General features: G+C 45.6%; 1 protein-coding gene across 1 annotated transcript in view; it reads right to left on the reverse strand.

The window, feature by feature from the left end:
* Positions 1-4,554: 4,554 nt before the first annotated feature.
* The window catches only part of TYR (tyrosinase), a 56,691-nt gene continuing 43,529 nt past the window's right edge, over positions 4,555-17,716 (reverse strand). Inside the window, exons 4-5 of the mRNA XM_081197397.1 lie at positions 15,901-16,082; positions 4,555-5,234 (exon numbers count right to left, since the gene is read on the reverse strand). Of these exons, the coding sequence (XP_081053523.1) occupies positions 5,014-5,234; positions 15,901-16,082 (403 nt within the window). The 3' untranslated portion in view covers positions 4,555-5,013. The remainder of the gene's footprint in view (positions 5,235-15,900; positions 16,083-17,716) is intronic.

Below are 17,716 nucleotides of genomic sequence, written 5' to 3' on the forward strand. Positions count from 1 at the left end.
TAGTGAGCTCCCGTTCCTCAATAGCTGCTCCTGCCAACCTAGCAGTTCAAAAGCACGCCAAAGTGCAAGTAGATAAATAGGTACCACTCCGACGGGAAGGTAAACGGCCCGGAAGCTGTATGCTGGCTCCCTCAGTCAATAAAGTGAGATGAGCGCCACAACCCCAGAGTCGGCCACGACTGGACCTAATGGTCAGGGGTCCCTTTACCTTTACCTTTATAATGATCAGTTAGCCTATGTTGTGCATATGTCTATATGCCAGCTGTGCAGAGATTGGTTGCCCATGGGCTGGTTACATTTGCAAGCAATTGGTTCCAATAACACGGCACCTCTGGGTGAATTTCACATGGCCAATGTGAGCATGACCCTCATGTCATCCGTGTTTCCCATTTCTTTATGACCATGTTAAAAAACAACAACAGGAGTTTGTGCAACTGTTCGCTTTGCAGTGAAAAACTGCATGCCCTGATACCTCTCTATGCCTGCAGAAGCCACTGTTTCGGTAGGTTAAATGAGAACATACTGGCTTACAACATCACCCAGTTTTTCAAGCTGGAGGTGCTGCTTCTTGAAAGGTGACTGCCATTGCAGGTGTAGCAGCTGCCGAATGTTGTTTTGCTTGCACTGGGGTTTTGCAAGCAGGGGTGGTGGTGGTGGAGGGGAGGATTGTTAGAGGCAGCAATTTGGAGGGAAGTAATTGTGGGCAGAGAAGAGGGCACAATATCGCAAGCATTTTAAAAACCACTCACGATCACAATCCTGTTGTCCTCGTGAAATTGTCAGTAGCCACCCAAAATTGTAACTGAACACCAGGATTTGTTTCCTGCGATATTACAGAATCCACCCTGCCGTTGCTTTCCTGTCATCACTTGCCAAAGCGTCATTTTTCCAAGGAAAGTACTACAGCATTGTAATTTGGTCGAAGGACATGACTTCTTTAAACACACACACACACACACACGGCAGTTTAGAAGTGAAGTCACATTCTCCAGGAAAATTTACAGTACCATTGATTGCCTGAGAGTCTCTGCCTCACTGTTTTCTTGTAAATTTACCACCAGGCAATTAGAATGGGCAGGTCAATTTCTCCTGCACCCTCAAGAGAGAATATTACTTACACACGCTTTAAAGACTTCTGAAACAAGGCAGATTTGAGGGCCTTGTTTTCAGGAGCTAAAATGGTGGGGTGGATAAATTCTTTACCAGTTCAGAAGTTGTAGCAAGTGGATGTTGTTGCTGCTGCTATTTTGCAAATCTGTGATGTGTAGAGCACCCTCCCCCCAACGATAAAAAGGTCCCAAATACCTAAAAAGCAGCTGCCCTTAATAACAATTTCTCTGGGATGTTCTGATCAGCAGAATGTTTGTCCTGGTAGTTTTGCCACCCTCAGAAGTGGCCCAGGAGATGTCTTTCTCTGTGGCAGATCGTAAAAATGCAACCCCCTCCTCAAAGAGGTGCATCCAACATCTTCCTTCCTTGTATAGTTTTCCCGGTATGTTGAAGATGCTTTTCTTTACCTTGGCATTTCACAGTTTAGGTGTTTTCTTTTGTGGGACTTGCTCTGTGTAAGACTTGGGTGTAATTATTATTATTATTATTATTATTATTATTATTATTATTATTATTATTATTACTTCATACCTCGCCTATCTGGATGGGTTTCCCCAGCCACTGTGGGTGGCTCCCAACAGGATATTAAAAACACAATAAAAGATCAAGCATTAAAAACTTCCCTAAACAGGACTGCCTTCGGATGTCTTCTAAAAGTCAGATATTTGTTTACTTTCTTGACATCTGGTGGGAGGCCATTCCACTACTGAAAAAGCCCTCTGCCTGGTTCTCGATAACCTCACTTCTCACAGGGAAGGAACCACCAGAAGGAGCTCGGAGCTGGACCAGGCCGAATGATGAGGCTGGATACATTCCTTCAGGTATACTGGGCCAAGGCCGTTTGGGGCTTTAAAGATCAGCACCAACACTTTTTAATAATTGCAACTGTTTCGTCTGTTCTTATAACTGTCTGCCTTGTTTTTGTAGCCTACCATAGCTCCTTACAGTGAAGGGAGAGGAAGAAATCTCAGTGGTAAAATAAATACAAATAAACAATATACCTGGGAAGACTTGGAAAATGTTGGGAGCAAGTTAAACACACCAGGAGGGAGGCCAACAGTAGGTGGTGCAAGAGCAGAGCCAACTCATTCCTGTTTTCTCCCCATCCTCCTCTCTGTTGAGACTAAAGTGGAAGAACCTCACAGTTGGCCAATGTGGCTATAAGTACGAAGGGAAGGTTGGCTGAGGGAAGACTGAGGTTGATGGAGAAGAGCCACATTTTCCCTTATGGACCAGCCGTCACTGCAACAAGCTCTAAGACCACACTTTGTGATGCACTGCATCTTCCCATCCAAGTCTGCCTGAGCATTAGCTTATTCATCCGAGATTTTTATCAAGCTACCCTTACTTACGAGGTAAGCTGAGTGGCTGCAAGGGATAGGGGCGTTAACATGGTTGTCCCTCTGTTAGCAGAACTCCCTATCTGGCAGGGTTTGAGAGGGGAGTGCTGGCAAGTTGCCCTCCAGGAAGCCCCTCTCCTATATCACTGGACTTTCCTGGTGGCGGCAGCAGCAGCAGCAGCAAAAACACCAGCCATCATTGGACAGCTGGCTCTGGGAACCACCAATTTCCCACAATGCCTCAGAGTGATGCAATATTGGGGGCATTGTATGGCAGTGAAATGGGAGGTGCCAAGCCACCAATTGACCTGCGGTGATCAGAAAGCTGCAAGAAACTGGCTGAAAAGAAGATATGAGCATATATGTGGACCTGCCAGGAACTGGGACCCCAGCTGAAGTACTAGGAAGTCCCATTCCTAGAGACATACTCTGGTGTCTTCTCGATGCCTAGTAAAAACTGCCGTGTCCGCTCAGACATTTGATGGCATTTAATTCTTCCAACTCCATCCTCCTTTTGTGGGATGTTATCTGCTCTGCTGTGTTTTGCAATTTTATGCAATTGGTTTTAATTACTGCCATTGTAGAAACCCTAAGTTGTTTTGATATTGGGAGCTGCCTAGCAAGGTCGAATGCTTTCCCCTTTTTTTCTTTTAAGAATCTGAAAATGTTTTATCAGAAGCACCCTAGGACTTTATCCAGAAAATGCCAGTATTTCTCGAAGTCTCTTTTGCTCTGCTCCAAGTTACACACTGCAGTCATTTATTTTCTTCCCTGCTCGTATCTCTTGGTTCAGAGATGCCTTTGGCACATTGATTTACACACACACAGTGGTTGCCATTTCCCACTGAATGACTGGTTTAGCCTGCCAATACAATGGTTTCAGGTGCGGATTTCACTGTGCCTACCTATTAACAGTCTGTGAAGTCAAGGAAAACTTTCTGTGCGGCTCGGCTGCTGAGATTAAAAGGTTCTGCAGCCACCTGCTTTTATTCATATTGATTGCGGCAGTTGCCGGGAGTGGGCTTGGCAGAGAGCGCCAGCATTATGAAAATGGATCACCGTAAAGAGAAGCTTTTGACAAAGTGCTCATGAAGCAATGAATATTTTCTCCCTACTCTCCCCGGCTGTTAACGGTCAGGAAACTGTTTGTGGCTTTGCAGCAAACCTCGTCAAGCTCTCAATGCTACTGGAATGTTTAAATAGGAAAAGAATTTCAGGGCTCTTGCAGACCCATTTCTTTGAGCTTCACTGTGATTTTGTCCGGGTGGCTAAGATAGGGTTGCCACATGTCTAGATTTTCCTGGACGTGTCCGGGATCTCAAGGACGGAATTAGTGTCTGGGGGGGGGGGTTCGGGAAATCAACAAAAAGTCTGGATTTTTGAAATTCCCCCCAAAATTTCTTTGGGGAAATATGGCAACGCTAACTAAGAGAACTCAGAGACAGTTCTGTATTTCATGGCTGAACTGAAGTACATTTGTAGCCGGGATATGGCAGCCATGTGATAGTAACACCTGATCTCTTTCCTAAGCTTAAAATTAATCATGGGGCAGGGATGCTCAAGGGACGCGGGTGGCGCTGAGGGTTAAACCACAGAGCCTAGGACTTGCCGATCAGAAGGTCGGCGGTTCAAATCCCTGCGACAGGGTGAGCTCCCGTTGCTTGGTCCCTGCTCCTGCCAACCTGACAGTTCGAAAGCACGTTAAAGTGAAAGTAGATAAATAGGTACCGCTCCGGCGGGAAGGTAAACGGCATTTCCGTGCGCTGCTCTGGTTCACCAGAAGCGGCTTAGTCATGCTGGCCACATGACCCGGAAGCTGTACGCCGGCTCCCTTGGCCAATAAAGCAAGATGAGCGCCGCAACCCCAGAGTCGGCCACGACTGGACCTAATGGTCAGGGGTCCCTTTACCTTTACCTCTTAGGGATGCTCAACGATTTCCTTTGGTCTGGATTTGTAAAGAAATCATCCTTATTGGTACTTCCTGGACCTTTGTATCTCTCTGAATATTCTGAAAACTTTTCTCTCACACACAAAAGGAACGTAAACTTACATGTTATTGGTCGAAATGCATTTCTTGTTGTTTTTTAAAGATCAAAAATAAAGTGAATTTGTGTGCATTTATTTTGATTTATTTATTTTTTAAAAAAAACCACACAATTATGGGGAAATGGCATGGAGCAGACTTATCAATGGACACACAGAATATGGATACAGAGCACAAAGATACCATTCTTGTCATGTGTGGGCTTGGATCAGAAGGGCACGAGGAGGTAACTCATTTTCTTGACCAAATTTCCCCCTGAGTTGCCAATAGCCATCTTGCTGAAGTAAAGGCAGCTAATGACATTGGCTATTAGCTGCTTGGAGTGGGAGGCATTTTGACTGGGAAGATGTTGGTGGGAAATGGGGTTCAATACCCTATACACTCCATGGCTCCCCCAAGCTGAGGTCCAATATTGTGTTGGCCACCATCAAACTTTGGAAAATGCATTGTGGGCATTTGATAGTGGACCACCCATATCATGATGGCTTTGACTTTAGCCACAGGGGCTTGGCAGCCTATTATAAGTGTGACTGATACGTTACATGCTGATAATCTTCGCTCTCCATGAGCAGAGGTTGTGTCTCCTCTGAGATTCTTCTCTTCCTCCGACAACCGAGAGCGATGACTCCAGCGACCAACGTCGCTATAATTGCTCCCACAACAGCCGCTCCCAGCAGCCAAGGCCAGATCTGGCGGGCTTGCTCCAAGTAAGGCACCAAAAAATTCTGGAAGGGGTTGGCTGCACAGGAAGACAAAGGGAGAAAATGCTCTTGGTTACACATGAAGAAATGGAAATAACTGAGCAATCCGAAACTCAAAAAGGGGCGAAATTCTCACAGTGAAGTGGTGCCTACAGTTGTGTTGCTTCCACCTTACAGTTGCAAAGTGCAAATAGCTCATGTGCCAGGTTGTACATTTGTCTAGGGGGAAACTGGACTTGAGTTCAGGGCTTTGTAGGAGTGCCAATCAGCGAACTCCCTTTTTACAATAGGGTGTGTTGCATTTTTCAGCTTTCAATGTCCAAAAAATGAGGGGTGCTAAAAAAAGAAAGTTGCAACATGACTTGGGAATTGAAAAGATGCTTTGGTTAAATTAATATAATTTAGTTTCACTCTGCAAGTGAAATTTGTGTAAAATTGCATAGAAGTCGCTAAAAACTGATCGCAAAGCATTTGCAGCGATATTATTTATTTATTTAGCATTACCTGACATTTTCAGAAGGGAAAATTTAAATCTTTGGCTTTCAGAACGCAGTTTATGTGCTCCTTCGTCAAATGTAGGCTTACCAAGCTGAATGTTGCCCGATCACAAAAATAAAAATAAAAAAGGCAGATTTGAATTCCTCTCACCCCAAAACACATATTTTTAAGACCCCTCACTGAATAAATGTGCAGAAATTAAATTTCACCCCTAAAATGACACACCCTACTATTACAACTTGTGCTCTTAAGTGCACTGGGGAGTCTTGAGGGTCAGAAAAAGGGCAAGAAGGGGTGTTAAAGAGAGTGATGAGGGTGTGTCAGAGAGAGAGAGAAATGAGATGGCCCCACCAGCTTTTGGCTCCACTGCTATCTTCTGCCCTGTTTAGTGATGAAGAAGAAATTCAGTTATGTTTGTTTGGAATGAAGAACTTCCTAATTCACACTTCTCAAAGCAACACACAAACCAAAACACCTTTGCAATTCACATGCCCAAACCTGGCAGTGGAATTCTCCAACCAAGCAATACATTAAGAAATATACAGATAGGTAGCCGTGTTGGTCTGCCATAGTCAAAATAAAAAAATTCCTTCCAGTAGCACCTTAAAGACCAACTAAGTTAGTTCTTGGTATGAGCTTTCGTGTGCATGCACACTTCTTCAGATACACTGAAACAGAAGTTGCCAGACCCTTCTATACAGAGAGAAGGTGGGGAGGGGTATTACTCAGAAGGGTGGTGGGAATGGGAGATTGGCAGGTAGCTGAGATCTCAGCTACCTGCCAATCTCCCATTCCCACCACCCTTCAGCTTCAGCTACCTGCCAATCTCCCATTCACCCTTCAGCTACCTGCCAATCTCCCATTCTCAGCTACCTCCCTTCTCAGCTGTATCTGAAGAAGTGTGCATGCACACGAAAGCTCATACCAAGAACTAACTTAGTTGGTCTTTAAGGTGCTACTGGAAGGATTTTTTTTATTAAGAAATATAGTCGTACCTTGCTTTTCAAACGGAATGCATTCTGGAAGTCCGTTCGACTTCTGAAACGTTTGGAAACTGAGGCGTGGCTTCCGATTGGCTTCAGGAGCATCCTGTAGCCAATCGAAAGGCGCAGAAGCCACGCTGGATGTTCGGCTTCCAAGGCAAAGTTTGCAAACTGGGACACCTACTTCCGGGTTTGCAAACGTTAGAGTTCCGAGTTGTTCGTGAACCAAGCTGTTCGAAAACAGAGGCACCACTGTATTCAGTGGAATCTCTGTTTTTTAACGTAATCTGTTCTGGAAGACCTTTCAACTTCCAAAACATTTCAACTTCCAAAACATTTGAAAACTGAGGAGCAATGGGCAATTGGCAAAATCCACTGAGATAAAAGAAAAACATGCAGCGGAAACTGTTTGACTTTCGAGGCGTGTTCGGAAATGGAAGCAATTACTGTCTCACCAGAGTGGTGCATGCTCTAGTTATCTCCCTCTTGGACTACTGCAATGTGCTCTACGTGGGGCTACCTTTGAAGGTGACTTGGAAACTACAACTAATCCAGAAGGCGGCAGCTAGACTGGTGACTGGGGGCGGCCGCCGAGACCACATAACACGGTCTTGAAAGACCTACATTGGCTCCCATTACGTTTCCGAGCACAATTCAAAGTGTTGGTGCTGACCTTTAAACTCTAAATGGCCTTGGCCCAGTAGACCTGAAGGAGCGTCTCCACCCCTGTCATTCTGCCCAGACGCTGAGGTACAATGCCGAGGGCCTTCTGGCGGTTCCCTCACTGCGAGAGGCAAAGCTACAGGGAACCAGGAAGAGGGCCTTCTCGGTAGTGGCACCCACCCTGTGGAATGCCCTCCCATCAGATGTCAAAGAGATAAACAACTACCTGACATTTAGAAGACATCTGAAGGGAGTCCTGTTCAGGGAAGTTTTTAATGTGTGACATTTTGATGTATTTTTAATCCTTGTTGGAAGCCACCCAGAGTGGCTGGGGAAACCTGAAATGTTCAGCTTCTGAGATACTCGAAAACTGAGGTTCTACTGTATTGGGGAGAAATGTGCTTAATAAGCATGCATATGCCAGCAATAAATGCTTGCCAAAAGTGCCTAGTTAAAACTGCATAGAGAACCCTGTTGCTTGGGAGAATTTCACACTAGAACGATGACAATTTTCATGGTGGCGGGGGGGGGGGGACATTCCACAAATTGCTGCTGAAAAGAACTGTAGTCGAGATTGGAGCAATGAGAAAGTTGGAGAACTGAAACGGACTGGTGTGCCCGTTCCTAGCCGTGCCGACTGCTGGCACAGAACCCCCAACAGATGGTCCTCAAGGGGGTGAAGCCCTTGGCAGAATCATAGAATCATGGAATGGCAGAGCTGGAAGGGACGACAAGGATCATCCCAACCAGCCCGCTGCAATGGAGGAATCTCAGCAAAATCTCAGGGAAACGACTGCCCATTTATGCCATAAAGAAACGAGTCTGCTAGTCTAAGCGTTAAAGGTTCCATTAGTGCATAAGCTCAGGAGAGTTGATTTCATAATCGGTTCCTGGCTTCCCCTCCTTTGCTCCCAATTTCCATCTTCCATGAAATATTTGCATCTGCAATCATATTCACAACAGGCCCACTTCTGAGCTCTCCAGCTGATAGTTACCTGCTCTAAAAGGCGTGAAAGGAAATCATAATTACTTTACAAAAACTGGCTGTTTATGCCCGTTAATGTTAATTAAATCAATGCAGATAGCACTTGCAATAAGCCGCACCATTTTGAATGTGTGTTCCCCCCCCCATAAGGGGGATTCCCCCCTCCCCCTCTCCTACACTTCTCTTCTCAATTACCTTTATTTTCCTCTCCCGCCACAGCCAGAAGAAATCCCAGTGGCTAAAGTCCTCTTCCTAATCTTTTATTTTAGCTTGACATTTTAATTCCTATTCTCCCCTGTCACACCTTACTGCGAGTTAAACACACAGACACCTCTCTCCGGGGAGATGTTTCTGATGCACTGTCAATTCTAATTAATTGACATTTTATTTACCGGTAATCCCCGTGGTACTACTTCACAGTCAGGACCACAAAAGCAGGGTTTTTTTCTGGAATGAGGTTGTGCAAAATAGTTCATGCCGTTGTGGTTTGTCCCAGTACTACCTTCAAAGGGCAAAACCCCACGGCGCTTTGGGATAAATCAGAAACTACAGCATTCTATAAAATGACCATGCAATCATACCAGGAAAATCTAAACCTAAAATCTACATCTAAAATAATGGTTTGTATTTGCATTTGAATTGAGCCTTTGTTTTGATGAGGAATAGCCGATATGGTTGCTTCCAGATACTACTGAACTACAAGGCCCATCATCCTTGACCATTGGCCATTCCAGTGGATGACCTATGGGAGCTGTAGTCCTACAACCTCTGGAAGCAACCATATTGACCATTCCTTGTCAAAACAAAGGTTCAATTCAGATGCAAACACCAAACCATTATTTTGTCATAAATAAATGAGTCTCTTGCTTCCCCCTGCAACTTCCTTGTTTCCAGCAAAGCATCTCATTCCTCTGAGCCCAACAAACCATGGCTTGTATAAACCATGAAGGTAAAGGTAAAGGGACCCCTGACCATTAGGTCCAGTCGTGACCGACTCTGGGGTTGCGGCGCTCATCTCGCTTTTTTGGCCGAGGGAGCCAGCGTACAGCTTCCGGGTCATGTGGCCAGCATGACTATGCCACTAAGCCATAACCAGAGCAGCGCACAGAAATGCCGTTTACCTTCCCGCTGGAGTGGTACCTACTTATCTACTTGCACTTTGATGTGCTTTCGAACTGCTAGGTTGGCAGGAGCAGGTGACTGAGCAACGGGAGCTCACCCTGTCGCAGGGATTTGAACCGCCAACCTTCTGATCGGCAAGTCCTAGGCTCTGTGGTTTAACCCACAGCGCCACCTGCGTCCCTTGTATAAACCATAATTTGCATGAAAACCAAAAAAGGAAACCATGGTTGAGCTGTGGCTTCCACTTCTCGTCCAACTGAAAAGTAAACTCTAGTCAAGCATTATCTCCTCACTCAATTAACCACATATTAATTAACCACGAGAGGGAGGAGTTGCCCCCACAGGCTGCAGCCACACTGCTGTGTCCTAGTCAGCACCCACCTCCCCCTGCTACCCGTGCACTGAAGGAGAAAATCAACAGAGGCAGCCTGTTTTATGTGGTTAGGCTCTTCCAGGGATTGAGAACCTCCCTCTTCAGACCATCTTCCAACAAGGGAGGTGGGTGGGGAAAACGGTACAGTCCCACTCTCTCCCTCGCGCAACACTAAACAATGCCCCAAACAGAGCTTCTGTCTTATGCCCGTTCAAATTCAATGGCTTGTACAGTTGCAATAATCTCTGTGTATGCTTTGTTTCTTCACAAGCTACTGTTAGAATTCCTGCTCCATGATTGCAGTCATGGGATTGTTGTCTTTCACATGATGGTGTATGTTTTGACTCCACAGAGTGGGAAGTGACGGAGACAGGATGTTTGTGTTACTGTGTTCCATGAAGTGGGATTATTGTCCTTTGTTCTTTTTCTCTTTGCTGTCTGATGCTAGAGAGAGAGGGAGCCATGTTGCAGTGCTCCGTGTGTGTTTATATGTAAATAAAGTAGATTAGCCAAAATGCTGAGTTGCTGAGTTCTGTTACGCAAGCTGCAAAGACTCTGCGGATCCCTAAGTGTGCCGATGTGTGTTGGCATCAGTCGCTGTGATGTTCAGGCTGAAGAAAACTAATGAAGCTCCTGAACAACTGACCAGGAGGGAGAGAACATGCCAGTTGGGAATGTGTCTCTGACAGGGTCCTACTTGAGTGTAGGACAAGCTCCTGATAGCTACTCTCTATGCATCTCAGGTGCTCGGATGAAGGCTGGAAACCTGCATTTTGCATGAGCATAAACAGTGGCAGACTCTGGGTTCTCAATTTTCAGTGAAACCCTGTGTGACAGTAAACTCCAGGACTCCCACCTCTTGCGCTCCATTCTACAGCATTGTGGTGGTGCCCAGTGCAGCGCGGCATGCAATATGCCCACACTTGTTATGCTACCCTAAAACTGCCTGTGATCATGAATGGCAAAAAAATGCAGAGAAGGGGAGCTAGTAAAAGAGGCAGACTTGTTTTGAGCGATTCCAGCAAGTCACACAGTTCTGCATTTTGCATCTGGCTGGCAGTAAGTATGCATGTATGCTCCAAGGTTATGCTGTTTGCTTCTGCTTTGCAAACTAGAACCAGTGGGTTTTTTTCCTTAAAAAATTGTTTAGGGTTACTCTCATTTTGACTCAAGAAAATCAACATTTTATAATTCAAATCGGGGGAAATAAATACAGTAAATGGACAAAAGTACCAAGAACATTATCTCATATTACACAGCTGACAGCTCACAGTTAAATTCCACATTAGCCAAACTTTCATCAGTAAAACACCACACATCCACATTCCACATTCCACACTGCTTCACACATTAAACGCCCACTTCCGCCTGAGACTCAGGAAACACCAGTAAAGGAAATGAAGCTGCCATCAGGGATAGCAACGGAACTGACAATTCACCGTGCTAGAGAAGAAACTAAATTTTATTTTATTTTTAGTTTCTTCTCCCGTTAGATTCACAAAATATTTAGGACTAGCACTATTAACTTGGATGCTCACCTGTTCTTGATTCTGCCTCCAGCCAGCTCTCACCTGCCTGCCTTCTTCCTTACAACCAGCCCAGGGGGGTTATCTGGATGCCAGCTTCCTTCTCCTTAAGTCTCAAGTTTTGCCCTTGTACAACTCAGCAGGACACAGGAAGGGGATAAAATCAGCTGACTCCGCCTGTCAATGGCTTCCCTACCAGTCCCAATGGGTGCCTGCTTTCGCTGCCCCCACTTGCCCAACATGCATGCTTGTAAATAAAACAGATCTTTCAAGAAGTCTCCAGTGCTTCCAAGGAAACCGAGCCCGCAAAGGACCGCCTCATTTCAAAGCTAGTTAGCAGGAGGGAAACAATGAAAAAATTCCTCACAAGCTGATCAAAAGAGAATATCAAAGTGCAAAATTCTCTATTTGAACTAGATGCCAAGTCAACGTGTCAGACCCCTCCTTTGAATATGGTATCGAGTGATCAAGACCTACTCTGGGCTGCCCAAGTGAAACTTCATGTGAAATCTTTGGAGCAATGCAGGCTGATATATGAGCAGTAGTGCCCTCTGATTCCACACCAGACCTCTCCAACCTGGTGCCCTCCATATGTTTTGAACCCACACTGACTGGGGCTGATGGGAATAGGAGTCCAAAACTTCTGGCGGGCAGATGTTTTTCACATGTAATAATCGGATAGTGGGTGCAGCTTGAGTAGATCATACACTCTGTGCGCAGAGAAGTCCAGGATCAATTCTTGCCGTCCCCAGTTAAAGTATCTCAGGTAGCATGACAGGGAGAGACCTCTCTCTGCCTAAGACCCTGTAGAGCTGCTTTGAGTCAGAGTAGACAACAGTAGGCTGGACTCATCAATGGCCTGGCTCAATATAACACAGCTTCATTTGCCTTATGGAAGGAACTAGCTATAGCTCAGTGGTAGGACATCCTTTTCGGTATGCAGATGGTTCAATCCTCAGCATCTTCCACTAGGGATGAGAAGGCCCTCTACCTGAAACTTTGCAGAGTTGCCACCAGTCCGTATCTTCTTTGGTAATCACTCATAGCCAAGTAGGATTGTCTTCCATGAACACAGTCTTAACAGGGAGTCCATAAGTGACTGTGGAGGCCAATTCTGGATCCATATGTCCTTCCACAGTGGGTACATAGATTTCCAGGTGGGCATTGATCATGGTGAGGGTTTGCCAAATGTTCTCGTTTCTCCTTTTTGCCCTGAGTTCATGCTTCTTCAGAATTCATGACACCTTTGGTAAAGGCTGTTCTCCAAATGGAGTGCTTGCAGGCCAGTGTTTCCAGTTATCAATGCTTATAACACTTTTTTTTATAAAAGATTTGCCTTGAAGAGTTTTAAACCTCTTTTGTTGTCCATCACAACAGCATGAAGCAGGAACTAGGCACACGTTGTGCTGCCACTTTTATACTTCCCCCCACAATCCCCTTTCAAAATGATTGGGCAATAGCTCTGGGTGATTGTGGTGCCACCCCGGAGTAAGGGTGATAGCTCCACCCACGCCAGGGTGGGGGGGGAACCAGTTTGAGAGCCTGCCCGCAACCAGGACCATTTCTTGCCTAATGAAATGGGGTGACATTTTCTAGAGTGATAAGTGATCTTTCTGACAGCACGTCTGTGTGGTGGCAGTGAGGAAGGGAGCCGTGTGTGTGTGTGTGTGTGTGTAGGAAGGGGGCGCGATTTAAACATTAGCGCCGCTAAAATGCTTCTGCTGCCTTTGGCCTGTGATTAGTGCTCTCTTGGCTCCCAGCTGAATTTCCAGTGAAACATCAAACAAATTGCACACAGTTTTTGGAAATGGCGGGTGGGGCAATGGGTAGTGCTCTCCGCTCTTATCGGTTTGCTTTGAGAAAAATAAACCAAACAAGCAAACAACTCAAATGCCAAACGCCCCTAAAGGGGGCCAGTGCTGAGACAACGGAGAGACGCCTTTTCAGACGGAGTCATTTGATCAGGAACAGGCTGTCGATTCATGCCCTCCCCTCCTAGCGATTTCTGGGGAGCCAATTCTCCGCTCCAACGTGACATGATATTATTGTGCATTCGTGTGTGTGTGTGTTCTTCATAATTATTATTTTAATGATAGAAGTGGGTCCCCCAATTCAGAGTGGGACTGGAGGATTGTGGAGCCTGGGTCTAACAAGCCTTTCCCCTGCCCCCTGGTCCCGATTTTCTGTTCTCCCCCCTCCCTCTGAAGCTCTTTGCTGCAGCTTCCCTCCTGGTATCCCAGAGTAAGTGAAAGCTGCTCTATTGTGTGTTTTATGGCGCACTAAAAAGACAGGGCAGCAGGCCCTATGGGAAGGAGCGCTAGAGAGCAGTGTGGCTGGATTTATTTACTTTGCTTCAAAGATCTGGAAGCCGCGCTGACTAATCCAGGCTTAAACACCAGCCCACAAAATCGCTTGCAAGCTAGTCACTTTTACCAATTTTCTAAGGGCTGGCAAAGGTAGGATTGAGAGCTCCATGCCCCTTGCAGAAGCCTGGTGCATTTTTATGCTTGGTGTGGACGAAGAGGCCTTGTTTCCTCCCTTTATGTTGGTTGCAGAGGAAGGACAGGACGTTTCATCTCTCCTCCACCTGTCTGGTCACTTGCCTGCAGGGAATTCTTTAAAACCTTGTGGGTATCAGGTGAATGCTTAAATACAAATCTAGACTAACACACAGTTTCTCTCATCGGCTTTATTTTTATAGGTAAAAGAAGGTAAAGGTAAAGGACGCCTGGACAGTTGTGTCCAGTCAAAGGTGACTATGGGGTTGTAACGCTCATCTCACTTTCAGGCCGAGGGAGCCAGTGTTTGTCCACAGACAGCTTTCCAAGTCATGTGGCCAGCATGATAAAAACTGCTACTGGCACACAGAGGGCTGTGACAAGTGCCAGAGCGCACAGAAATTCTGTTTACCTTCCCGCCGGAGCGGTACCTATTTATCTACTCGTACTGGCATGCTTTTGAACTGCTAGGTTGGCAGGAGCTGGGACAGAGCAACGGGAGCTCAATCCGTCGTGGGGATTCGAACCGCCCACCTTCTGATGGGCAAGCCCAAGAGGTTCAGTGGTTTAGACCACAGCGCCACCCGCATCCCATGTTTATAGTATGATGCTGGAGAAGGTTCTTCCTTCTGTATTTTGATGGGGTAGCCAACGGGATGTTCTCTTGATGTTGCTGGACTATAACTGCCTTCACCACGCTAGCTAGGGTTGATGGGAGATGGGAGCTCAGCGTAAGAGCATAAGAAGAGCCTGCTGGATCAAGCCAATGCCTCATCTGGTCCAGCACCCTGTTCTCACAGTGGCCAACCAGATGCCTGTAGGAAACCAATAAGCAGGGTCCAAGCCCAAGAGCCCTCACCCCTCCTGTGGCTTCCAGCAACTAGTATTCAGAAGCATTACTGCCTCTGAGTATGGAGCATAGACATAGAATCATAGAATCATAGAATCATAGAGTTGGAAGAGACCACAAGGGCCATCGAGTCCAACCCCCTGCCAAGCAGGAAACACCATCAGAACACTCCTGACATATGGTTGTCAAGCCTCTGCTTAAAGACCTCCAAAGGAGGAGACTCCACCACACTCCTTGGCAGCAAATTCCACTGTCGAACAGCTCTTACTGTCAGGAAGTTCTTCCTAATGTTTAGGTGGAATCTTCTTTCTTGTAGTTTGGATCCATTGCTCCATGTCCGCTTCTCTGGAGCAGCAGAAAACAACCTTTCTCCCTCCTCTATGTGACATCCTTTTATATATTTGAACATGGCTATCATATCACCCCTTAACCTCCTCTTCTCCAGGCTAAACATGCCCAGCTCCCTTAGCCGTTCCTCATAAGGCATCGTTTCCAGGCCTCTGACCATTTTGGTTGCCCTCCTCTGGACACGTTCCAGTTTGTCAGTGTCCTTCTTGAACTGTGGTGCCCAGAACTGGACACAATACTCCAGGTGAGGTCTGACCAGAGCAGAATACAGTGGCACTATTACTTCCCTTGATCTAGATGCTATACTCCTATTGATGAGGCCCAGAATTGCATGGGCTTTTTTAGCTGCCGCGTCACACTGTTGGCTCATGTCAAGTTTGTGGTCAACCAAGACTCCTAGATCCTTTTCACATTTACTGCTCTCAAGCCAGGTGTCACACATCATGGCTATTAGCCATTGATAGCTTCATCCTCCACGTGAAAAACATCTGGAGAACATTGTCTTGGTGTCCTCCTGGTAGGCTTTGATCATGATTGTGGGCTGCTGTTTTATATTGCACTTCATTGATTTTTTAAAAAATGTCTGCTCTGGAAGCATAAAAGGATGGTATATAATTCTAAATTATTATTTTCTAAGTGTATGGAAAAATTAACTACCACCCAGATGTTTAGGTCTTATTTGAGCACGAAGTCTCAATAGCTTGCTCCTCCAGATTGTCCTAGCATGCAGGGACACCACAATCTAGTATCTCATTTCATGGTATTGTCACATGGCCTCCACACATTTTCTGATCTGGCTTTACCAAAAGAGCTTACATTCAGAAAACAAAGACAACTGCCTCAAGATTTCTATGTTACCTGGCTCTACTAGATATTCATAGTCGTATCCCAGATCTCTTGAAGAAATGAAGAATTCCCCGTTCCGGTAGAGAGGAATGAAGGGGACCATGTAAGATTCACGGTTATGTCCAATAGGGGCATTGGCTGCAGGGTAAACCTCACGCAGGGGCTGGTGTCTTCTGAGCCACTGCTCGAAAATGCTGTGAAAGGAAACACTCATATGAGTATTGTAACACCAAGGGCAGCTTCATTTTTAAGGCAAGGTGGAAAGGTCATACAGAAGCATCAGTAATAACATCTTCACTCAACATCTAACAAGAAGGAACAAAGTGAGCCTCCTTAAGTATTGAATTCCGTAACCTTGGTGCCACCACAGAAAAGGCCCTTCCTTCTTTCAGAGTATTTCCAACTCTACATGAACATTTGCTTCTGCGCTTTGACAGCATAGCAGTGCAGTCTTGTCTTACTATGTACAGCCACATCTGTATGTTTTTGTTAATGAGTACTACAGGACTTGTTGTGTGGTGTTCATTGTGTTGCGTTACATATACAAGTTGGATGTTTGAAGTGTATGGTTAGTTCAGCAATGATTGTGTTGGTGCTTACATTATTGATGTTGGTCATTCCAATCTTAAAATCCTCAACAGGTGCAAATATTATCATATTTATTTTTAACACAAAAATGAGACCCCACGATTATTGTATATACGTGTAAATATTTTAAGCTGGTCCGCCCTTGTTGACAGGCCTGAATATTTTTTCCAGCGGCATCTGTGCCCGCTCTTGGTAGCATGTCACTGTGCCTTGCCAGTTTTCTCTAAGTCTTGTACAGAACGGTGTATGGCATGAAAGACAGAAAAAAAGATTGGCGAGGAGGAGAGAGAGGATACATTCTGAGACTGGATGTCAGATGTAGAGCTCGTCCAGATCAATGTTTTCATAGAATCATAGAATCATAGAATCATAGAATCATAGAATCATAGAATCATAGAGTTGGAATAGACCACAAGGGCCATCGAGTCCAACCCCCTGCCAAGCAGGAGAGCACTCCTGACATATGGTTGTCAAGCCTCTGCTTAAAGACCTCCAAAGAAGGAGACTCCACCACACTCCTTGGCAGCAAATTCCACTGTCGAACAGCTCTTACTGTCAGGAAGTTCTTCCTAATGTTTAGGTGGAATCTTCTTTTTGCAGAGATTGTTCTCCTTCCTTTTAGAGGATGAGCAACACAGAGGGTGGCTCAGATTTCTCGAGTCCAAGAGAGGCCAAAATTAACCTTTTCAAAATAAAAACATGAATCATGTACCCGGCAGTACATGAAGGGCAGTCAGCAGTTTGCTATGTACTTATGCTGAAAGGAATCAGGGCCAGAGATCTTACATTGCTGAATTTCACCTTAGCCAAAAGAGCATCTGTTCCCAGCTTAGGAGTCCAAAAGTTGATGGTGGTTATAATTCATCAGTATTTTCACCCGTCTCGCTGCAATGTTTCTTTGTGCTCTCAGCTTTAATAATCAAAATTGAATTCTGCAACAACCAATGTGCATCCAGCATGTTGTTAATTGCCCTTTATAGTCACACACAGAGAAAGAGACACAGACGCTGCTTCTGCTAGCCACTGATGTGGGGTAACCTTATGAGGTAGGCTAGGCTCAGGCAGCGACTGGCTTAAGGTCACCTAGTGAACTTCATGGCCGCTCAAGGATCTGAACCCAGGACTCCCCTGTTAGAATTCCTGCTCCATGATTGCAGTCATGGGATTGTTGTCTTTCACATGACGGTATATGTTTTGACTCCACCAAGTGGGAAGTGATGAAGACAGGGTGGTTGTGTTA

This window comes from Podarcis bocagei (assembly GCF_964188305.1).
Source record: "Podarcis bocagei genome assembly, chromosome: 6".
Taxonomy (NCBI): domain Eukaryota; kingdom Metazoa; phylum Chordata; class Lepidosauria; order Squamata; family Lacertidae; genus Podarcis; species Podarcis bocagei.